Source organism: Sphaerodactylus townsendi, linkage group LG02 (assembly GCF_021028975.2).
Source record: "Sphaerodactylus townsendi isolate TG3544 linkage group LG02, MPM_Stown_v2.3, whole genome shotgun sequence".
Lineage (NCBI taxonomy): Eukaryota > Metazoa > Chordata > Lepidosauria > Squamata > Sphaerodactylidae > Sphaerodactylus > Sphaerodactylus townsendi.
Genome location: NC_059426.1, coordinates 72,308,002 through 72,332,490, shown reverse-complemented (window position 1 = coordinate 72,332,490; position 24,489 = coordinate 72,308,002). Strand labels below are relative to the sequence as shown.

At 44.7% G+C, this 24,489-nt stretch overlaps 1 protein-coding gene across 1 annotated transcript; it reads left to right on the top strand.

Moving 5' to 3' along the window:
* Nucleotides 1-2,485: 2,485 nt before the first annotated feature.
* LOC125425768 (sphingomyelin phosphodiesterase 5-like) lies at nucleotides 2,486-22,728 on the top strand. The gene is made up of 8 exons (XM_048483370.1): nucleotides 2,486-2,564; nucleotides 12,057-13,119; nucleotides 17,704-17,776; nucleotides 19,095-19,235; nucleotides 19,330-19,419; nucleotides 20,029-20,092; nucleotides 20,413-20,563; nucleotides 21,238-22,728. The coding sequence occupies exons 2-8, from the start codon at nucleotides 12,154-12,156 to the stop codon at nucleotides 21,340-21,342; spliced, it is 1,590 nt and encodes a 529-aa protein (XP_048339327.1). The 5' UTR covers nucleotides 2,486-2,564; nucleotides 12,057-12,153; the 3' UTR covers nucleotides 21,343-22,728.
* The last annotated feature ends 1,761 nt before the right edge of the window (nucleotides 22,729-24,489 follow it).

Below are 24,489 nucleotides of genomic sequence, written 5' to 3'. Positions count from 1 at the left end.
ATATTATGGAAGTTGTGCAACATGTACCAGCATGTAGGACTTTCCTTGCATGACCTGAAAGATCCTGTTGTTCCCCACCATGTTTTTATAGTTAATACTTGGCCAGGTGACACGACTGCTGCCAGCTACCAAAAGTACTCTGTGTATTCTCTGAAGCATTATTTCCTCCTGCTGTGGCAGCTGTGATATATAAATACATCATACATTAACAAAATCACGTGTCATTTCTCAGCCTCCTCATGCATCCAGGTACCACTTCCTCTCGTTGTTTATTCACTGTTTATTGATAAGGACTGTTGTGGTGGATGAGGGAGGGAAAGTGAGCTGGGGAGGCATTTTGATGAAATCCAACAAGCAGCTCTTGTTCTTCATCAATGCAACAAAAGCAGCCACCCTCTATTGAGCAACAGAAAACCTTTCCATGACATAACATCTGACAGGAAGCATGTTCTGACACGATGGAATGGCCATGCTTCACTCTGAGGATAAAATAAACTCTAATACTTCAGCATGCTGCCTCTGACTGCAAGCCATTTAGCACCTTGGCTTCATATATCGACCACTGAGCAAAGCCATGTTCTGTTCTTTGCACTGTGGTTCCATTTGTACATTACATTAGCAAGAGAAGGTGCACTTCACTTCACTTGAGCATATGGGCAATTTGGCTAACTGCTCTGGAGTCTGGAGCCAGCATGAAAGCTGATCAGGTGCTGAAGGTATTGGGATTTGCAAGTGTCTGTCACAACCAGTCATGAAAGTGTTAATTATCTGTTGGTATGTAAACAAGAATTTGAGGTCATATTCTAGCGAGCTGACCTATTGATTAGGCATTGGCTGGTATAGTAGCCATTTGTTACATATCTATGCGGTTATAAAGTTAACTTGCTTTCTTTGTTCTGTGCCCAGTTGGACCTTGTATGTAACTGTATAGTATGGTGTTCATTGTTATAATTTAGTAAACTTTTTATTAAGCAACTCACTAACACCTGGGTCTTTATTGGCATCTACTAAACTCTGCTACTAATGTAAGTATGCCATAAGAAGGGGACCCCTCAGGGGTCACCCAGAACCACTTCTGTGTGGCTATATGACAGTTACTATTAAAGAAGAGGGACTCCTCAAACAAGCATCACTTTTGTTGGGGGCAGAAGGGTGAGGGGTATTTTGCAGGGGCCGCAGAACTACTCAAGTACAACAGAGAATGCTGATGGTTTAAAAAAACGAATGAAGAAACCACTGTTAAGAAACAGCAGCCATAAGCCAGCTCAGGGTGGGGTGGGTGGGTGGGGGGTGGAGAGGCACTAGGGACAATAATCATTGGGTACATATTATCAAATAGCTCAAAATATTTTTGATGCTGAGAAGCCTGTAGGATTAGGGCTGCACTGTGTGGCAAGAGGGAGCCTGCACTTACTGGCTCAATTGAAGTACTCATTGCTTTGTTGGAGAAACTTGCATTTATTGATGGGCTGCATGCATGCTGTTGCCCATAGGGCAAATAGCAACTCCTGTTCCAGACTAAGGAGATAGTATGTATGTATGTGGGGGGTGGGGTGATGAAAGACATAAGTTCTAATTGTCCTTGCATGCAGAGGCACTGATACAAATTAGGTTCCAAGCGCAGAAATCCCAGAACACACAGATCAACTGGACTGGGGCAGGTGCAGGAGACACCTTAATAAAATGTGAAGCAACCTCAGGGCTGGACTTTGGAGACTTTAAATTGACAAATTCATAAATACAAACAGAGGTCAAAGCCATGGAGATACAATGGTAGGTCATGGGACAGATACACTGTGTTGGGCTCTCCCAGCTCTACCCTAACCTCCTCATTCAAATTCTGGAAAAAAAACCACTCATAATTTCTAACACATGCCAGCAACTTGGTTTTTTATTTCAAAATTCCTTTGATTTCTTAGAGAAGGATTTTTATTGGGATTTCTTCTGTTCACATACAAAGAAGCTTGTCTTTTGAGTAACTTTGCTGCAGTTGTATTTCCTCCAGATCAGCCTAATTATTCTTAGCTTTGGCAATCCAATGGATTCCCTTCACACCCTGAGCAGTTTCTCCCCCTCTGATCATAAAATTCTTGCCACTACCTACTTGCAGATGTGTTCAGTTAAGAAAACATTGCCTGCTCCTCCCTGCTTCTTCTCTTATGCAGGCCTGCAATTAAAATGCAAGCCTTGGGGCAAACTCCTGACATTTTTAGATGCACAGAAGTCAAGAAGATGCAGGGAGATGTGGGAAGTAAGACCAGTAGCTTCCAGAAATAGGAGCGTGCTAGGTGATCTGGATTCCTCAAGACAGCATCTCAGGAATGCCTTTCCAGAGCTTTCTGGCAAAGTGAGTGGATCATGACAGAGCCTGATTTAAGATCCTTGTTATTTGGAGCATGTGACAGATTAATTGCAAACAGCTGGATCACTCAAGGCCAACTTTGCCTCTTCTTTTGAAGTCCCTGCAAAGTTATTCCTGGGGAGAATCTCAACTAGACAAGGAAGGGATCTATTGCTCTGGATTGCTTGGGTCAAGAGCCCCCCTAAGGACTGCCATATCAAAGGTGAGTGCTTTGTAAAGGAACAGCAAGGACAGAACATGAAGAACCTGAGGAGGAAACAAGACCACTGTCTTTGCAACATGATAGCTTGTTCCAGCCCCAGACAGTAGGATGAAGGAGAATTCCGCTGGCCTCTTTCGACAGGTGCCGCACCTCTTGGGAGCCTGCTCTAATGCCAAGATCAGGTCAAGAAGGTGTCTGTCACTTGGCTTTACCCTGCAGGTGGCAGAGTTTGGATGCACCCAGCAAAGGTTTTATTCTGAAATAGCCAATGCAGCTGGAACAATAGGCATGGCTCCCTAATGGATGTTGATTCTCTGGGTGCATCCTCAACATGGTCAGATATTAAATAACACAGACATGTCTCCTTTGAGTGAACCTGGCTGTATCCTCCTTATTTTAATTCTGCTAATCCTCTGATGGTGATTTCCTTTTTCTTTTTTGAAACTGCAAAACCACCTCACTTCCTTTGTTCCTTTTGTTTAAATCTCATCTTTGCTGCTGATCAACAAACTCTGTTGCTTTTTGATATGCTTGAAAACATTCTGTTTCTTTCTGATCTTTAGTTAGGTTCACTCTGCCTTTATGTGCTAGAACTTCTTGTTTGTGTCAAGTACAACATCTCTGTAATTATTCCTTTATATAGAATGGAATTAGAAAAAGGTGTGTTGCTACAATCTGTTCTCATATTCCTACAACAGTGATGTGAGATAAAGACAAAGTAGCTGATTCCTCAGTTCTGTATACCTCAGGAAATTGCTGGACCACCTGACCAAAATCCAGCCCAGTGCCAGGATTTGCTTAGATTCAACAGGCTTCAGCACTCCCAGGTCCAGCTTGGAATCGCTATCTGTCTGTTGGACAGCATTAATATCATATTGATTTGTTTATAAAGCTTGTGTAATATTGCAATTGCTTTGCTTTTTTCTCCTGTGAATGGGCCACTTCATTGATCAGGGAACTGCAGCTGAAGCTTAATGACAAGGCAGGTCTGGTTTCAGCCCACCATTGCTAACACACTGGGGCACAGCTACATGGAAGGGTGCTTTTTGGCTGTCAATGTGGCTCTCTCTTGCCTGTACAGCTGACAAACATAGGAGATAGCATTTGTGCGGCAAGCTGCCTAGTGCAAGAAGGAGGAGAATCTATACAGTCAAATACACAGCACCACCTCTACCTGAGGGCTTCTGAGGAGAAAGTAGTGTATCCTACCAGAGGAGGTGACTCCAAGACATCTCCTGTTAAGAGCACTGCTAAAGGAAAGAAGACCTAGTCCATTTGACAGAATTCAGGCTCCACTGTTCAGGGCACAATTCCACCAAGAGTGGTGCCTTCTCAGCAGCCAGACTTCAAGGAAGCCAGGTAATATTGCTAAGTTTTTAGTGCTTTTTAAATTTGTTGTAACCCACCCTGAGCCCCTCCAGGAAAAGGTGAGATAAAAATATGATAAATGAAATATAAAATAAGGTATTGCGAGCATGTGAGGAGTGATTCATCCTGTTCGCTCACAAGAAAAGGGAACGTCGAGATACTATACCAAGGGAGCGGTTTGTGGAAGGAGGACTTTGGGCTCCTCTCTCTGCTTAAATAAACAAGCAGAATGGATGTTAACCGGCCTCATCAGATAAGAAGGATAGTATAAATGACATTAAGAAAACAGTCCCTTATTGTCATCATCTCCCATATTGATTTGTTTATAAAGCTTGTGTAATATTGCAATTGCTTTGCTTTTTTCTCCTGTGAATGGGCCACTTCATTGATCAGGGAACTGCAGCTGAAGCTTAATGACAAGGCAGGTCTGGTTTCAGCCCACCATTGCTAACACACTGGGGCACAGCTACATGGAAGGGTGCTTTTTGGCTGTCAATGTGGCTCTCTCTTGCCTGTACAGCTGACAAACATAGGAGATAGCATTTCCAGCGGCAAGTTGCTTCCGGTGCAAGAAGTGTACCAGCGCGGCAAGTTTCGCCTTATGCATTCTAAACATGCTTCCTGAAAACAATTTCCTCTTATTGCTTGTTCACTGTGTAGTGATAAGAGCTGTCGCTTGGATGGGAAGGGGGAAGGGAACTGGGGAGACAGAAGGTCTCTCAAGCAGATGATGGAAACCCAAATGCCAACTTGCTGCAAGGAGAGGGGGTGGGGAGTTTAGGTTGAATTCAGAAGGTCCAGCTTACCTAGTTATTTTAAAGGTGGCCCCAGCCTACTTAGTTATTATTATCTTGGAATCTCATCCAAAATAATAGTCTGTGGAAAAGATTTTTAATTGGTATTGGCTTTCCACCAGTCATAACATGGCAAAGCCAGTTCTAACTGAACTGCCATCTTAAGTCCCATATATCCCCCTTGAGTCCCCACTCCCAGATTCCCAGAGAAAGCATCAGGTGCCTAGACTATGGGCATGCCCGGCCCCAAGGTCAGCGACCGATAGCATTGGAGCCACCTGGCTTCCTGTCCACGACAAGATAACAGTTGTAATTCTTTTCTCATGTGACAGGCATGTCAGGGGAGGCCTACTTCTCTAACAAGCGTGCAAAGCCATAAAACTCAGGTCAAGGAAAGAATGCATATATGGCAGTGGTTATATATAGCAGAGCTGGTTACATATATCAAAGAAATAATTTGGTCACATATCGAAGCTGTTTACATGACAGACACGTAGTCTTGAATTATATTCATCTTAACCAGATAAGCACTACCTTGACAGGTATCCTTAGAAGAAAAGATGCACCCCAAAGAAAGAAACAGGTCTCCTCCTTCTGGAAATAAATAAATAACATTTTTTCTTTTCAACAATGGACAACATTATGGTCCAAAAATATTAAACTTACTGAGTGCCAAATGTTAAAAGAGAATTGGTATAAATTGTTTTACAGATGGTATATGATGTTATTTAGAAGATAAGCGAACATAGTGATGGTCTGTGTTGAAAGTTGATCTTTCTTTCACATGGGATATTTGATAGAAGTACATCTGAAAAAGCAAAAAATACTTAAATTAAAAATCCATTTTCCTACGAAAACTGTGCTATTGAGCATTTTGCCTGAAAATCTTCCAGAGAAGCTTAATGAACTATGTCGACACAACAGCTGCAATGGTAATAGTTGCATCCTGTTGGAAAGCTGGAAGAGATCTTAACACAGAACTGTGGGACGATAAAGTTAGAGAATGTGCTACAATGGCCAAATTAACAAATCTGGTAAACAGATGGGCAAACAGAGTTTGATGACAAATGGGAACTGTATTTCTTATTAGAAGTGATTATGTAATTTGGATTGATGATGGGAGAACCAATGGCATTGTTTTCCTTTGTTCACTATTTCTTCTCTACTCCTTAATTCAAATGTATTGTTTTTATTTATCATTTCTTGGTATATGTGGACCATTTCTGATCTGTACTAAGTTCTTATATTTGCAACGTTTCTGCTCTAAATAGCCATCTTGGGATGTGACTATAAAGTGTTTTCTTATACTTTGTCCAAACTTTCATTACGGTATTCCTAACTGTATGATTTAGAATAATTTACTCTTTCTTTCGTTTCCTGTTGGCCATAAATATCCATGCCATCCTTTAGGCAAATCATATCCTTCCAGAGTAAGTAATTTTTTGTTTTTTTAAAGATATCCAACCTATTACCCCTACCATTAAGTTAGAATCATAGTATAATTGTATATCAATACAATAACCTCTTATAAATGAGAATCCACCTCCTGGGACACCACTGTCTTCTGTGATCACTGCTTGCTGTCATAAATATGAACACAGTCACTGTTATGTAGAGGCTGAAGTTCTTTACAGTGTAGCATCATAATATTTTTCTGTTTGGCCTGCTATTTCCTCTTTTGTATATGAACATTCATTACCCCTGGTTGTGGTGGGTTTTCTGGGCTGTGTGGCCGTGGTCTGGTGGATCTTGTTCCTAACATTTTGTCTGCATCTGTGGCTGGCATCTTCAGAGGTGTATCACAGAGGGAAGTCTGTTACACACTGGACACAGTCACATTTAGCTTGGCCTGTAATGCTCCCATATTGGAAGACTGTTTCATCAGCTCCAGATCTGTCACAGATTCTTCAACATTTCTACATTCCATTTGAACTCTTACTAAAATTGTACCTCCCACATGTCTCATTTTTACAAGGGCTACCTATTCAAACATTTACAGGATACATTTATGATACACCTGTTCTCCCATGCTAATTGTAGGCTGTTGAAGAAGACATCAGAAGATTCACACCTAGCACTATAAGAAATAAAGCTATCTTTTGTGTCTCTTCTGGATCAGTGCCAAATACAGCAAGAAATATACAGAAAAACAAGTGGGGGAACATTCCATACAGAAAAACAAGTTCTTATGGGGAACATTTCATTCTCCCCTTCCTCACAGTTTCTTTGTTTCCTTCCTCTTCAGATCCCTATAGCACCCTTTCTTTTCTTCTTCCTCTCTTTCCTACCCACCCACCAGTCAACCTACCTTTTTTCTACCCAGTTTTCAGTTTTATCTCCCCCCAACCAGTAGCCTCTTGCTAGGAAAACTGTAGGTAATTTTCAATATATTCAAAGAGATTCTTAAGTAGCACAGATGCACAGTGACAAATAAAGATAGGCAGGAATGCTGAGTTGCTTTTATATAAAAATATTTTACTGACTTAAAAAGCGGGATGGGCTACATGGAGATAAAACAATAACAAGTTATACTTCTCTATTACATATTTACAATAAAAGACTACATCTTGCAGATAATTTGCTAACTAGCTTCGTGGCTTTCTTTAGTGTGCTATTCTCTGCTCAAGCAAAGAAATAAGGTTAACTTATTTAAATAAGGGCTATGTGACCACTAACATGTAACCAAGGTCTGACTGACTGATCAATAGCTAATCAACAGAGCAGGTCATAAAACAGTGACCTCAGAAACTGGTTTACATACAGACAGTTAACCCTTTAGTAACTGAATTGTGACAGGCACTTGCAAATACCAACAAAAACTCTACATCAGTGATGGCGAACCTTTTCGAGACCGAAATGCCTAAAACTGGGTAAACTCAGAGACCTAATTATTTCTATCGCTTAAAGAGGGTGTATGCAGCGACACGGCAATTTAACCTGAATACTGAGGTTTTCGTTTAGAAAAAACGGTTGGCTCAAGAGGCGTGCGTTACTCGGGAGTAAGCTTGGTGGTAGTCGGTGGCTTTGCTTTGAAGCAACCGTGCAACTCTTCCAACGGGTGAATCACGACCCAAGGAGGGTTTACTCAGAAGCAAGTCCCATTGCCAGCAACTGAGCTTACTCCCAGGTAAAGGATCGCGCTTTGGTTCTTCGCATGAAAATCAGTGGGGTTTAACAGTGCTTACAGGGTTACCTACACTGCTTCCCCAAAACTAGGTCTGAGGTTTAATGCTAATAATCAAGCCCAGCAGCCCTGGCCAGCCTAGATGTGAGAGGGCGACTCTGTTTCAGACGCGGCCGCACAGCAGAGGGTTGGCTCTTAGAGTGCCACCTCTGGCACCATGGGTACATACCGGTTCTCTGGCACCCACTCTGCTCTTACATGCGGTTCAAGCCCTTGAGCTAGATAGTTTCTGCCTCTGAGCTAGCAATGCAGTTTGTTGCTAGAAGCACCAGTAGGAGAAAATAGGAAGGAGAAAATTAGGGCATACGCTGGCATCATGTCACTGCACTCACATAACATCCAGCAAAAACCAAAAGTGATAGACTGGGATGTACTAAAGATTTGCACAAATTTGAAGGTTATACCATAGAGTTTTGCTAATCTTAGGTCATACCATGATGACAATTCTGTTTTCAAGTGACATCAGCAAGCCAGCATGACATTGGTACACCAGTTCCTGCCCCCTAAATGCTATAGGGAATTGCCAGCTGCAGTCTAAAAACCTTAGTTGAACCATGCCAGTTGAGTGGTATTAGCTGCAGGGCCAGGCCCCAATTGAGTGATACTGGATGACAGGCTAGGTTCAATTATGTGGTGCCAGCCTCATGTCTAGGCCTAGTTGTGTGTTTCTGGCTGTCTGGCCATGCTAAATTGCACAGGGGGAACCCACAATAACTAGCAGGGGGGGGGGGGCACTTCACTTCCCATTGTATTCCCTCACCACACTATTACCACTTTCTCTACTCCTGGCAGGCCCCATATCCTCAATTTCCCTTCCTCCTTTCCTCTAACCCACCTACATATCAACCCACTTTTTTCCTGTTTCTCATCTTCTGCTATATTTATCATTTATTTAATTCACTTATTACCCCTACGCTCTCTACGGTGGAGACCAAAAGTTTATATAATTCTCTTCTCTCCCATTTCATCCTCACAGCAACCTTGTGCAGCAGGTTAGACTGCATGTGTGACTGGCACAAGGTCAACCAATGAGAACCATGGCAGAGTGAGGATTTGAGCCTGAGGCTTCCAGATCCTTTTGTAGGGTAACTGATGCTGAACAGTAGCAAGCAGCCGGGTCTGAATGTCAAGAAATTCAGGTGGTATCAAATAGCCCAGTGGTTGCTGCCAGGCTTGGCTCCAGTGAGTCCTCCCTCAAAAGCTGAAACAGACCTGGAAAGGACCCTGCCATCCCCTGCATTGCCTGCATCCCCTGACAGAAAACAAGGCTTAAAGACTGACAATACAATTATTGCCTAGCAATAGCCACTGAGGTTATTTGTTTCTTTAAGCTATAGGCACTGCTTCTATTATTTTGAGTTTTAACCCCCCTTCCTCTATGTATTTTTAAAGATGTCAGATTTTTCTGGAAACATGAATCTTTTCTTAGTCTGGTGAAAATATAATTCATGGTCCTAATCTCTGGATTTAAGAATCCATAGATGGGGCCACATTGAAAATTAGATATACTGATGTTTGAATCTTTTACTTGTTCCATTATTCAGGCTGGTGCTTTGTAATGTTCAGGATAACACTGAGTTCTCAGGGAGTAAAGTACAACTGGTATATTATACATCCATTGTAACGCTGGCCAAAATCTGTAAACTGGAAAGTGGAACAACACCATGAGAAACTGGTTGAGACCAATTCTGATGAAGCCCCATGTGATGGGCTTCTCCTAAAGAAACAGCTCCTCGAAGTTTTTCTCTCTTTGCACAAGAGAGGGTTATTGCATGGCTCCAGCCCAGCATTCATCCAGTGGATAATATCTGGAGCTTTACATATCTCTATTGCTCCTGCCCCCAAGGAAAAAAAACCCAAAGTGTGTGACTAGTTTCAGCTCAGTGGGACTTCTTTTCTGATGCCAGGAGGTTAGGCATTTTTTTAGTCTACCCAATTCTATAACTGCGAGCTTTCCTTCTCAGTCTGTGGGGGCACCAGAAGAGCAGTTTACAGTTGAGTCAATGCATGCAAATATATATCCTGTATTCTGATCCTTATTCACCATCTCCTCCTTACAGTCTCCTCCTCTCAACCTCATACTGGGCTCTTCTCCCCACCCCCACCCCCCACCCCACATGATCATGACTGACTCTTGTGTGTGTGTATGTTGGTTGGTTGCAGTAATGGGTTCTGGATATTGTGACCAGACAACAGATCCTCAATCATATGGATTGCTGTATTCCTTTGACCTCAGCTGGGCATTTTGTACCCAGGTCTAAGAGATATATCCTCAGTAGTTTCCATTTGTCACCACTTGGAGTTGAACAGAAGGGTTATTAAAACCTCAACTGCCCCATGTCAACCTATGGATTAGTCCTTGAGCATATGTCTGCATGCATGTGTGGCGAAGAGCTGGGATTCTGGATTATAGAGTGCTTGGAGCAGCAGATAGGCAGCCTTTCCACTTAAAGTTGGAGGTTTTATTTTATTTATTTTATTTATTTTATTAAACTTATTAAACTTATAGGCCGCCTATCCCCGAAGGGCTCAAGTTGTGAGTTTTACAGTTGTGAGTGTAGGTAGTGTGACAAATATACAGAAAAAGTAAAAAATACAGAAGTACTGTGGAAGTGCCCCCCCTCCCACTCACACAAACACACCATTCCTTTCTATCCAACAACTCTATCTTCTGAGATAGTTTAGCCCCTGGGCTTGGCTCCTGTGACAAGCTGTCAGGTTGATATATTGGCTGGTGGGCTGACAAAAAGTTACCTGCTTATCTAGAGTTTCTCTTGATCTGGGAGTTCCCTGTTTGAACCAATCAGAAAGTAGAATGCCAGTTCAAAACTCATGCCAAAGGAAACTTCAAAGACTGTTCTATCTTTGTTGAATGCACATATACTTCTTTTGGATCTGCAAGCTTTAGGGAATGTGCCCCACCCCTGGACCAGCACCTGGAGATTTGCCTATAAAATATGTGGTGGATGCTTGTTACAAATACAGAGCCAATAAATGGGGCCCAACCCCTGTCTGCCACCTCCACAGTCCCAGGCTTGCCATGTGGGAACAAGTGTACCTCTATAGAACCTTTATGGATTTGTGTAAGTCTGGCTTTCAGACTGCATCTGTAGCCCTCTGAAGCAAGGGAGGATGCTGTCAGGACCACTCTTGGCAGACCCTGAGTAGCTGGCTCATAGGAAGAAGCTACTGGCATGTCAGAGAATGCTGGGGAAGGGATGAATCCTCCTGGTCAAGAAATAATGGAGGGTGGTTCAAGTTCATATTTTACTACTTTAGTAGAGGAAACCAGGTCAGCCTCCTGGGAAATTTCCCATAATGAAATCCTCAAGGACGGGCAAATTGGGTGGAAGTATGAAACCCCCATGTCTCAAGCCCAGGCATGTCTCTGCATGTGGGACTGATTCAGCTTCGAGCTTGACTGTCGTAGGAGTCAGTGCTGAGGCCTTCTTCCCTTCATGAGAGCATGGAGACTGTTAGCCTCCTCTACTGCTAATGCCTTAGAGCATAGGACTGGGCATAGGACTAGCCAGTTTGAATTTCAAGGGGGAATGGATCCTTAGTCCCAGCCACTCCTTTTCAGGCCCCATCTCCCATGGGAGATGATCACTATGAATTGTTGCATGAATTACAACCAGAAAGTCTGTGGGACATGCAGTAGTGGAGGAGCATCCCTGGAGCATTGGGAGGTAGAAGAGGCTGGCTGGCCATCCTGGTGCAGCTGCTCCATCCTACCTGGTGCTGGCAACTAATTGCAGAGGATCCTTAACAGTGGCAGGAACCTTGCCTGGTCAGAGGGAGCTGTGGGATTGGAGCAGATAGGGGGCTGTGCAGGGGGCTGTGCTAATGCCTGCCAGCCCTAACCTGTGGGAGGTGGAAGCAGAGGTGGGATCCAACCAGTTCTCACCACTCCCACCATCATCGGAACCTGTTATTAAAATTTTTGGATCCCACCACTGGGTGGAAGGACAGAAAGAAGGCTGCATGGCCAGTGAAGTCATCCTGACTGACCCACCCCCTTAGTTTTTTATTCCTAGGCAAAGCATGTGTGCACTTGGGGGTGGGGCCATGTGCTGCTTTTCCCTGGCGCTGAACAGGAAACCCTTCCTCTGCTATCTCCAGCCCTTCACTCTTTCTCTCTTGCAGCATCTGGCAGGAAGTGGCCGACAGTGACCCAAACAGCCTTGTGCAGCCCATTCACAGTTCTGAACAGCCTCTCCAGACAGTTCACGTGCCACCTGACATGGGTCTGCAAGAGTCACCCTTCTCCAGCTGCTTCTTGGCGAGTGTATATATCGTGATCAAAAAAATCATGAATTTCAGCTTTTGGTCCTTGAACAAACTGCTGGCCTTGAAGCAGACCACAGCGGAGAAGCAGGAGTACCAGCGCCAGCGATGCCTGCCGTATGCCCTGTGGGCCTTACCTAAGGGCCTCCTCTTTCTGCTGCTCTTGCTAGCCTCTTTACCTTCCACTGTGCTGTGCCTTCCGGTGTGGCTTCTCCTCCAGATTGCTCGTCGTCCTTTTGCTTACCAGCACGTATTCAGGAAGACTTCGCCAGAAGAGTGGATGCTTCCTGGTAAGGCCAAGGACTTCCGCTTTGTCAGTTCCAATGTCTGCCTCATGCCTGATGGCTTGGCCAAATTCAATAACCTGGGACAAACCCAGAAGCGTGCCAAACAGATTGCCCAAGGATTTGTGCAGGCTGTAAGCCACATCGTTCCACCACATGATGCAAACTCCAGAGGCAACTTCTTTAATGGTTTTGACATCTCCTATGAGAAGCATGAGGCTACTGAATCCAGCTCCTGTATGATTGACATTGATATGGCCAACGAGATGCCCCTTGACGAGGAGAAGGACACTTTGCCACGAGAGATCACTGCCTCCTTCCCCACAAATGCAGACTTTTTATGCCTGCAGGAGGTTTTTGATGAGAAGGCGGCAGCCTGCCTGCTCAAATCCCTTGGCCCCTACTATGAGCACATCATCTACGATGTGGGCTTCTATGGTTTCATTTGCTGCTCCGCCTTGAAATGGCTCAGTTGCTTAAATTTGTGCAGCTACAGTAAACAGCTCAACTGCTTGAAACTGTTCAACAGTGGGCTCTTCCTCGCCAGTCGTTACCCTGTGATGGCTGTGAAGTACCATTGTTACCCGAATGGTAGAAACTTGGATGCCCTTTCTGCCAAAGGATTGCTCTGTGTTCAGGTGAGGGGCATCGCCTGGGGGGGCAGGGGCAGGGGTACACATAAAGGTGCCTTATATTGAGACAGGCCATTGATTAGCAAGGAACGTATTGTTGATACTCTGATGGTTACACCATGTTTTAATACATGGTCCACATTTTCTCAAGCTACTTCAAAGCAAAAGGTTCAGTTTCTCCTAGAGGACTCTGACCCTCAATGTTCTTATTTTGTTGCTCATTTTTAGAGGCTGTAGAGAAGTGCTTTTAGACATGAGTTTTATGGTTTTACTGTTCAAGACCTTGGTCTCAGTACAGGGGGAATTAAAGATGGATACTCTGATGGACATAGGAGCCGTGTGGCGTAGTGGTTAAGTGCTTGCACTGCCACTCACATAGTCAGGAGTTCGAGCCCCATGTGGGTCAGATATCCTGGCAGCTGGCTCATCGTCAACTCAGTCATCCATCCACTTCTTGGTTGGTAAATGAGTACCTAGCTCATAGCTAAGGGGTAAAGAATAGCCAGGGAAAGCAATGGCAAACTACCCCACAAAAATGGCTTGCCTATAAAATCATTGCTCACAGTGGTCCCCCAGGGTCGGACACGACTGAAGGGGAAACTGTACCTTTACTTACTCTGATGGACAGCAACTCTCCAAAATCTCAAGCAAATTTTTTCTCATCACTTACTATTTATCTGTTCACATACCCTATTATTCTCCTCTCCTCCATTTTATCCTCACAACAACTCTGTGGGATAGGTTAGGCTGAGAGTGTATTTCTAGCTCAAGGTAATATAGCAAGCTTCCATGGCAAAGTGGGGATTTGATCCTTATTCACCAAGGAATGAACCCAGGATCTTCTGCAAGTAAAGTAGATAATTTGGCACTGAGCCACAGTCCCTCCCACACTTCCCATTAATTACACTGCAAGTGTCAACAATTGCTTAGCACTTAGCTAGCTCTGATGCAAATGAAACTGGTGTATTTATTATTGTCTCTTCCAGAGGATTTTATTAGGTTACTTAAAATATTGCCTGAGATGGTATCTGGGTAATTTCTTCAGCACTAATGGGTGGCATGAGTGTGGCCATGTTCTTACTGGTTAGTAGCTAAGGAGAATCTGCTACTCCATGGGTTCCATCTTCAAAGTGGGTTCCTCGCTTCAAGCCTCCCAGCACTGGAGTGCAAGGGGAGCAGATGCTGATGATTGCCCACAAATTCACCATCTTTCTTTGCCACTTTAAAGGGGGGAGTGGGGACAGATGAAGCTGAATCCTTTGGATCTAATTGCTGATACACTCCATGGGTGAGTGTGAGGATGGTGGTTCAAAGAGTGGGAGGCATGAGCATAAGATCCTAAGAAGTGCCCTGCTGGATCAGACTAGTGGTCCATTTAACCCAGAATCCAGTTTTACCCAGTGACCAACCTGCTGCATAAAGACGCAGGCCTTCTGCTGATGTTGCTTTCCAGCAGTGATATTCAGAGGTTTACTACCCCTGGATGGGGAAGGTCTCTAAGACATCTTGGCCAATAGCCATTGGTGAACTTGTTCTTCATAAATCTGCCTGTACCTCTTTTACAGCTGTCTATTGTAGTGGCCATAGGAGGGAAGGCAGCATGGTATAGTCAGATCTTGGAAGCTAAGGAGTTAGTAGATGGATAGTGGACAACCAAGGAAGACTCTGCAAAGGAAGGCAGTGGCAAACCACCTCTGCTTAATCACTTGCTTTGAAAGCGCCTTGCTGGGGTTACCATAAATTGGTTGCAATTTCATGGAACATATGTACATATTTTAGTGGCCATCACTATGGTCATTGACAGTGAATTCCACAATTTAATCCCATGATGAGTAAAGAAGATTTTTAAAATTCTTCCTGAACTTGTTGCCCGTTAACTTCACTGGGTGCTCCTGAGTTTAACATTTGGAAAGGAGCAGAAAAAGTCTTCAACTCATGTATCATTTTATAACTGTCTATCATATGCTTCCTCAACCATCTTTGCTTTCTAAATGGAAAAGTCCTATTTTAGCCTTTTGTCAGAAGACCAGCAGCAAAGCCCATAGTGGAGGAGATGCAATGGGCCCTAGCAAAGGGTCGAAGAGGAAGCATCTCCCTCCTGCAATGAACTTTAGTGGGGCTGTAACGGCCCCCACCACACCCTTTCTCGTGGCACAACACTTACCAGGTTCTGGGTCTGTGGCTCAGGGGTGGGAGAGGTGTTGCTCAGGATAGGTCAGTAGATGAGGATAGGGGTGGAGAGGAGTGGCTTGGGGTGGAGAGAGGGTGGCAAGGTGAGGATTGGGGTGGGGGATGATGGGATGGAGTGGCTTGGGGTGGCAGGAGGGTTGGAAGGGGAGGCTTGGGGTGGCAGATTGGGAGAGGGTGGAACAGAGAGTCTTCATGTGAGGGAGGGTGGAAAGTGAGGCTTGTGGTAGGGGGTAGAAAGCTTAGGTTTGGGTTGGGGGAGGGTTGGAAGGTGTGGCTGGGAGTGGCGGGAGAGTTGGAAGGTGAGTATTAGGGTGGGAGAGAGTTGGAAGGTTAGTATTGGGGTGATGGGAGGATGGCAAGTGAGGGTTGGGATGGAGAGGGTTAGAAGGTGTGGCTAGAAATGTGGGAGGGTTGGATGGTAAGTATGAGAGAGGGGGAGGATGGCAGGGGGAGGATTGGGATGGGGGAGGGTTGAAGGTGTGGCTAGGAGTGGGGAAAGGGGTTAAAGATGAGTATTGCAGTGGGGGAGTGTGAAAACATGAGAGTCAAGTTATCCACTACCATCCCAAGATCTCTTTCCCTTTCAGTCTTAGCCACGTCAGACCCCATCAGCATACCATTAAAATTGGGATATTATTTTTGTTCCAATATGCAATTACACCCTGCATTGATTTGTGCTGAACTTCTTCAACCACACTGTTGCCCACTGATCTATTTTAGAGAGATCCTCCTATAACTTTTTACTTTGGATCCTCCTATAGCTTTTTACTTTGATGTACTTATCACGCAACCCCTGAAATTCCTGTAAAAGGTCTTGCTTCTTCATTGTTCGGGGCTCCTCTCCCAACTACTGAATGAACCTCTGTTAGTTTCAATAAAATTATTTCATAATAATTTTATTCTTTTGTGCCTTAAATTGCTGTTGCAGCTCAGTCTGCGGTAACAATCCTGAATAATTCGGTATCCTCTACAAACTTGGCTACTACTGTGCTCAGCCCAAATTCAGTATAATTTATGAACAAATTAAATAGTTGTTATCCCATACCCGCGGTGGTAGAATTTTATGCCTCCAGATTAGCAGTGGATTCATACTCATCAGCCCCTGCCAGCATGGCCAATGCTGGCAGGGGCTGATGGAAATTGTAGTCCATAACATCTGGAGTGCCAAAGGTTCGCCACCACTGCCCCATACCGATCCTTTCATTGTGAGAACTATTCATTTATTCCTACTCTGTGCTTCCTGACATTTAACCAATTTTAATCAGTGAGAGGGCCCATCCATTTATCCCCTGTTAAGCTTACTCAGGAGTCTGTGGCGAGGTACTTTCTCTTTAGAAATCGGATATATCCAGAAATCTAACAGATCACACTGCTGACGCATACTCCCTATGGAACAAGAAACAGTCCACTTGAGCCAGATATTCATCTCCTGAGCATATGCAGAGGGTATTTTCCTCATTGCTGAGGAACCACATTTGGAAGCCTTGATTTTAAGAGAGGCGCAAGTCTGCCCTCCCTCTACTCCTGTTTGGCAGAAGTCAAGCACTTCTCTGCTGGCCATGGCAACCCATCTTGTTTGCATCCTCTCTTTCTTCACTCTCTCAGCCACTTCCCCTTCAAAGTTCACAAGCTTGGCTTTTCCCATTCATCAAATTCACTGGCCTTTCCTGAACCCCACCCCCCAAAAATACCTTGTTGGTATTTGGGATGGGGGTTCTCCCCTCAAAGAAGGTGGCAATAAAAGGAAGCTTAAAAGCAGATTCCAAAAATTGCTACTTTCCCCCCAGAATTTTTTGGGGGGGCCATTCAGCTGTTCACCACCTCTAAAAATAAAGAAAAACATCTTCTCCACCTCTTCCTCCCTCACTTACTTGCAGCCAGGCCAGGTCCAGGATTGAACAGCTTGCACCGCCTACAAACTCCATGTGAACTTCAAAATCGGCAGGCCCAGTTCAAAGTTGAGCTTGGTGAGGCCACAGGTAAGGGAGGGAGGAAGAAGTGGAGGGGAGTTTTTTTTCAGGTTGAATACTGGGCTCAGCCTGGCTGGGTCCAGTATTCAACTTTGCACCACTGCCTCTGAAATCCATATAAATCTCAAAAGCGGCAGGGTTCAGCATAGGTTCAGCTCTGCACAGCCTGCTGCCTCCCAGACCCATCTGGAGTCTGGAGGCAGGTAGATTTTTTAGATTTGGGTTTAATAACCCTAAATTTTTTTGGGGGGGGAACCCCCAAAAGCCAATATGGAGTACTGTCTCTCCCCCGCCCCCAATTTCTGGGTATATTAAACCTGAAAAATGCTGGTGGTTTTTTTTTTGCCTACCCCTAATGAGGGCACATTTTTCACCCTCTGAGTTTAGCGCTTACCTTTGTGTGATGTTCTTCTTGATTTGCGTGTCTCAGGTTCAGCTGGGAGTTTCCCAAGGGCAAAGGATTGTGGGGTACATATACTGCACACACCTTGATGCCAACACAGGTAAGTGTGAACTCTTTCTTGTAGCAGACAGGCTTGTAATACTGACTGGATGCTTGATGGTTGTGAGGCAGCAGACACGTTGTCTGTTCCTGGAAAATGACTGCCTTGGCTGCCTCCTGGAATAGTTGTGTCAACCTTCCCTTCCCACAGGCCAAGGCAGAATCCGATCCTTAGGAGCCTAAGAATAGCTGTGCCAAAGTCAGAGTAAATGTCCATTGATCCTAGTACTCTGTCTCCGATGACATATATCCAGACCCTCTTATCAGGCAAACGGGTGGTTGCATCTGATGGTCAAAGGTATGCTGCTTTGGAATATGGAAACGGCACCTTTATCCATTGTGATTAATAGTCACATCCTATTTTAAAACATCTAAATTGCTTTCAACATCTTGTGCCAGCGAGTTCTGGAGATCGTGACTGTCAACTTTGCACTGAATTCCCGGCCTAGTTATCCCCTACGGAAGAGGAACACGTGAAACTGCCATGGAGAGACTGTCCATCCACAGAACTGTTTGCATAGATTAGAAGCAGTTTTTCAGAGTCTGCAAAAGAGGACAGTTCTGCTATCCGACAGCCCTTGACGCCTGTTCTGTGTGATGTCTCTCAGAGTGCAATCCTCTCCCCGATATTATTTAACATTCAGTTGGTCTGGAGTTGTGGGCTTGGTTGTCATCAATATGCCAATGACATCCAGCTGTACCTGTTGATGGTTGAGAGCCAGATGGAAACAGTTGAGAGCTAGGTGGAAACAGCCGGTGGGGTGGGCAGATGCACTAGTGAAAGCTGGCACCAGATCCAGAAATCCACTCCCCCCTTCCTTTGGGTGGGGCTTCCAGTTGGGTTGGGTAGCTGCAATATGTTACAACTATGGCATCAGGAGAGTGGGCTGTAATGTAAGATGATGGGATTTTATTGAGGAATAGATAGATGTATATTCTGTATGGTATCTTATATTGTAAACTGCCCTGATTTCGTCCCTCACCACCAAACTTATTTTCTGTAGGGAAGCCTGAACCCTTCTCCTGGAACCAGGGCATGAACATTCTGTATCTGTTTCCTACTCAGGACCACTCTGGTCTTGGGGTTGGGATAGCATTTGCATCAAACTGGAGGGGGGCGAGCTTGTGTCCACCTATCCCTCAAAAGGTCTGTGGACCTGTTTTTCACCTTGCCAGTATCCAGGAACATGGGAGGATTGCTCTGGATCTTGAGGCTTTCCAGAGCTGGTCTGGAAATAAGTCCCTCTCTGTTCCTCCTAGTAATGTTTGATGTGAAGAATGTGCCAAAATGCTAATGCAACTCAATTTCTCCTCCACAGATGGTGGACAGATCCGGTGTGACCAGCTAAAGCAAGCTCTGCACTGGACAGAGCAATTTCAGGAGACAAATGCTCAGCGTGGAGACATTGTGGCATTTGATATCTTCTGTGGGGATTTAAACTTTGACAACTGCTCTTCAGGTGGGAGCTGGGCAGGAAAACCAGGAAGGAGGTGCAGCAGACCAACTGGGGTGATTGGAGCTGCTACCTCACTACCCCCCTCCTTTTCTCCTAGGTGATAAGTTGGAACAAGTTCATGAGATCTTCAACCTGTACACAGATCCATGTCGCATTGGGCCACAGCAGGAAAAGCCCTGGGCCCTTGGTGAGTATCTCCTTCAGGCTTCAGGCCTCTTATTTTCAGGATGCCCCATTCCTTCTCCTCTCAAGTTGCTAGGGTTGCCAACCCCAGGTGGCATCCAGGAGCACTCCTGGTATCACAATTAATCCCTATACAACAAAGAGCAGTTTCCTTGGAGAAAATGGCTACTTTGGAGGGTGGACTGTATGTCATTATACCCTACTGAGGTCCCTCTCTTCCCCACAGCTCACTTTCCCCTGGCTCCAACCACAAAATCTCCAAGTATTTCCCAATCCAGAACTGGCAACTCTACCAGTATTCCAAGGGGTGGAAAACACATGGCATCACAGAGTCTCCCTGAGGGGGATCCTTGTGAGATCCTTGCATGCTGCATGCCCTGGGGACTTTTGCAAGGTGGGAGCACGGAGAAGAGGCCTTGACAAGAGTGTATGTGGAGCGGTGTAACTAGAAGCTACTAGAGCTTCCTCTTCTGCCTCCCCCCCCCCCATCCACAGGCTACTTTCTTAACCTGAAACTTTCTGAGTAGCTGTGTTAAGCAAAATATGAAAATGTAAGGCCAGTGGGGAGAAAATGCCATGCCCAAACCTAAAATGATGGCTTTGAATTCCCCAGGTACCATGCTGAAGTCTCTGAAGATCTATGATGAGGCAGTGGCAACCCCAGAGAACATGAAGAGGTGAGGGGGAGACTTGGGGTACTTGGAGAGCTGCAGAGCCCCTCAAGCTAACAAAGCACCAACCTCTACACTTGCTGGGGAAGGTGCAGCACTGGGAGCCCCAAATCTCCAGACGTGTGCATTGTTACTGCCAGACTAATCCCTTCAAAGGGGGAGGGGGTGTCTTTTTTGGAGGGTGGGGTCCCTAGTGCTTTCCACTAAGGTAGGCTGGGGTGACAGGCCTTTCTGGAGAAGATAATAGTAGATCGCCATCAGGAAAACTGCAGGGCCACTAAGGACTGTTCCTCCAGGCAGTCCCTTCCTTGTTTATTTTCTTCCAGGACTCTGGAGGATGAAAAGGAAAGGAAAAAGTACCTGGAAGGCCCTGTTCTGGCAAATGGGCAGCCTGACCTTTCAGCAATGTGGTGCGAGGGGCGCCGCCTGGACTATATCCTTTACCGGGAGCATCATGGCCCTGTGGAACTGAAAGCGGTGAGTTGAGAAATTATACGAGGGTATGAGAAGAAGAGAATGACATCTCTGTTGCCTATGAACTGGGAAGGACCCAGAGTACTAGGCAGACTTTCCTGCCTCTAAATGCCTCCTTTGAGGCAGAGTCCTTCCATAGAGACCTGAGCAAGTGTTATCCCAGGCCCTGCTGAGAGATGGGACAAGGGCAGGGACCTGGAGGAAAGTCTCTGTGGCAGGAGTCAGATTCCTGTTAGATCTTTCTGCAGTACCAGGGATGAACTAGAACTGTGCAGAATGAACCCAGGGCAAGTATGAAGGAATCCCAAGGAATCCCTGGCTTTTGTGCTTCACTAGGGTTATCTTGTTCCCCCTGGCCACTGGAGGGAGATGCGGGGGCAGGGTTGCCAGAACCAGGCTGGAAAATGTTTGGAGATGGAAACCCAAAGCGTGCCTGCTGATTATTCTGATGATATACACTATGGTAATGCCTTTGGCGGACAAGAGGCAGCAGTTACCTGCCAACAGTTACATGCTGGGGATGGCTGGCTGTCGGGTCATTTTTCATGGACCCAACTGCAGGTGGCACCGACAGTGTGACATGAAATTTCCCAGCCCTGCACTCTTCTCTTTTTCCCTGGCTGACTTCTCCTTTGCTTGGTTCTCTCACTTCACTGCCTCTTTCTGTTTATCCCCAGGCTGTGAAGAAATTCTCCTTTATCACCAAGCTGGCCACATGCTCTGACCACTTGCCCTTGGGTATACAACTCTCTGTGGCTCCAAAGACGCATCCCATCGTGTGAACCCTCTCTGCTGCTGTGCAAGAAAGATGTCCATGGGCACAGAGGACCAAGATACCCTCTCCAAACCAGAACCCTTTGACAAAGTAGCACCCCTGCTCTGGGCAGCATTGGCTCTTGGCCCTTTGCCCTCTTAAATGGAAAACAAGAGGTTGCCAATCTGACAGTGCAAGAAAAGTGGTTTTTGTGGCAATTGGCAGTTGCTGGCGTGACATTCGGGTGTGTCTGTGTGGAGGCACTGATCCAGTCTCTCTTCTCAGAAGGGGCCTTTAGGAAAGCTAGTGGCTCACTAGATCTAGAAAGGCTGCCTGAATTGGCCATTACAGTCTGAATTTAGAATGTTACCAATCACAGATGTAACATACAGGTTTGGTGTACTGGGATGTTCTAAAGTGATTAGAAATTTTCTTCCTGCCCTTGAGCAGTAAATCAACATTGGCAAATCACCCTTTCAGTGTAATCCAACCAATAGCCCCAGAGAGGCAGAGATGGGCTTTCTGGGAGGCTAGTAGGACCACAGCTGATGTGGTCCACTCTTGTCCCAAAGACCACCATCAGTTGCCAGCATGTCACACGTGGCGGAGATCGGTACCCTCACATGTGTACAGACTCGCCAAAGCAATATTTTCCTTAATTTCTCCATATGTGCTTAGAATTTATTAATGAGTATTCAAATATTGTAATGTACAATAGAAAATCATCCAGAATGACTGTGTAGTTCATTCAAATTTATGGCGTAGAACAAAATGTGAACACAGATCATTTGCAAACGTCATGAAATGTATGTGTTTCCAAACTACTTGTGAAAAAATGAGCCCAGAGCAAGTTTCTCTCTTTGAGCACCATCCAGCCAAAGACAAGTCCTTAAGTGCCCCTGATCTCATTGGGAAAACTAAGTGTAGGACGCAAACACACTTTGTGTCCACTGTAACCAGTTGAAAGTGAATCAAACCAATCTTCACTTCCAGGCTACAAAATGCAATTGTTCATAAAAATATCTGAAGGACAAATTGCTGACCATCTGCTGTGCTTTCAAAGTGGCAAGTTTTCTGACTTACCGACAGCCCCCTAAACTGAAACAACTTCTCACCGACAATATTGGGCCATCTAACAGGGAAACAAACATAGGAACCAGACCCTGCAACAAACCAAGGCACCAAATTTGCCGCATGTACACTGAATATGTTCACTGTACTTAGCCCCATTTGGGGTGCATTAATTTCCCCATTCTTCAATGAATGGACACGAATCTGACATTAAATAGCAGAGAAATCAGTAAATCCAAATCCAAATCCAAAAAACCTTTATTAGGCATAAAACCAGTGCCAAGAATTACAAATACAATAAAAAGATCATTATTGCTCTACTTGCAGTACACAGAGCAAAAACATAGCCTAAAATTGTGGTCTTTTCCAAGGTTTTTAGACCTTCAAGATGGTCTATCCAAGGTGCTGACATCGAGCAAGTTAAATTGTTCAAATACCTTGGGATAACATTCCATCATAAGTCAACCTGGACCACACATAGAGATAACACCCTTAAAGCCTGCAAAAATTTATCCGCTGCAGTACTGAAGTTCTTTAATATCAATGGTGGTAGATTCATACCAGCAGCGTTGAAGGTGTTTAACGCTAAGGTGGCCCAGCACCTTTTGTATGGTATCCCCATCTGGATCCAAGCATGGCACCAGAAATTGGAAAGCATCCAATCCAATTTCCTTTATAAGATCTTTGGCACCCCGCATTGTGTCCCCTATGGTGTTCTTTGTTTGGAATCAGGGCAACATTTATTAGAAACAAGGGCATGGGTTGTAACTTTTAAGTTTTGGCTGCGTCTTTGTTTCTGCACTGACCCTAACAGTTTGTCCCAGTTAGAAATGAGAGAGCTTCAGCTTTCGAAATGGTGGCTACATATTGAAAAAAAGATCTTTTCCTTGGGCTTCTCTTGGGAGGCCCTACAAATGCCTCACCGCCCGAGATTTTACCACCGCTTAAAGACTAGATTATTTGATCAAGAGTACCAATTTCTCCTGAGCAAAGCGCAAAGCTCTTGCTCTCCAATATTCTTTGGGATTATCCCTCAGAAAACTAGCCCTGCTATATACCTGCAACAACTCATTAATTACAATTACAGATGGGTCATGACTAGAGCAAGGTGTAACTCTTTTCCGTCAGCACATCTTCAAGGTCGATTCTCTGGTATTCCACAAAATGAGCGTCGCTGTCAATTTTGTCCTGATACAACTGATACACTTTCTCATATTCTGCTCCATTGTTCAAAGTACAACAACATCAGAACCGATTTGAGAACTGTGGTACCAACAGGATTTATGCTCCTTTCTGATAAAATAAAAATGGCTAAGCTTCTAAATAGCTCTAGTGTTGAAATATCTGAAGCCAGTAAATCATTTTAATCCTTTGAAACATGCTGTTCCTTGTCACTGTTACCAAAGAATGTCAAAGGGAGAATCCAACAGGAAATTATTGAATGAGCATTCATCAGTACTATCTTTCATGACCCTTGCCAAATTAGCTCAGTTCCTGCCATTTTCTCTGTTACTGGGGCCCTTCTCATGCTTTCGACCCAGTAAGAGAATGATCAAGTCAAGAATGTTATCTGCCTTTTGGAATGTGTATGTCTGAGTGAAACAGTGCTTTTCTCCTGCATCTCTCCCTCCTAGTTCCTTCTTCTCTGGGAATTTTGTATCTTGCATAAGTAGTGTGGGGGTGGGAGTGGGGGGAGGGTCCTGACATTTTTCTGCTGGGAACATATAATCTGTTGCTTGTAAGGATCAGACCAGTATAGACAATAAAATTATTAGTTTTCCTATGCTTTCCATCAATAAAATAAAAAATTCTACTTTTAAAGTACTGATTCCTGTATTAGATCAAGACTGGGCCTGTGACACTATCTCCATGCAAGGTCTCAAATGGATCTGGTGCTTCTGTCTCACTATAGTTGCTAATATCTTAGTACATCCCACTCCCTACAAATGTTACTTAGTTCAGATATACCTCTATAGTTTGCTAACTAGATTGGCTTATCACACGCTAGACTTGTTTTTACTCTTACTTTGTTTATCAGCCATTGGGAGTGGTCCTCACCCACTCTGAGTAGCTTGATTACTCTTCTGAATGTATATTGCTTTAA

Coding starts and splice junctions, on each gene's coding strand:
- LOC125425768 (XM_048483370.1), top strand. CDS start 12,154: ATGGGTCTGCAAGAGTCACCCTTCTCCAGCTGCTTCTTGGCGAGTGTA. Junction 19,420..20,028: donor GGAAAAGCCCTGGGCCCTTG/GTGAGTATCTCC, acceptor TGAATTCCCCAG/GTACCATGCTGAAGTCTCTG. Junction 20,564..21,237: donor GCCCTGTGGAACTGAAAGCG/GTGAGTTGAGAA, acceptor GTTTATCCCCAG/GCTGTGAAGAAATTCTCCTT.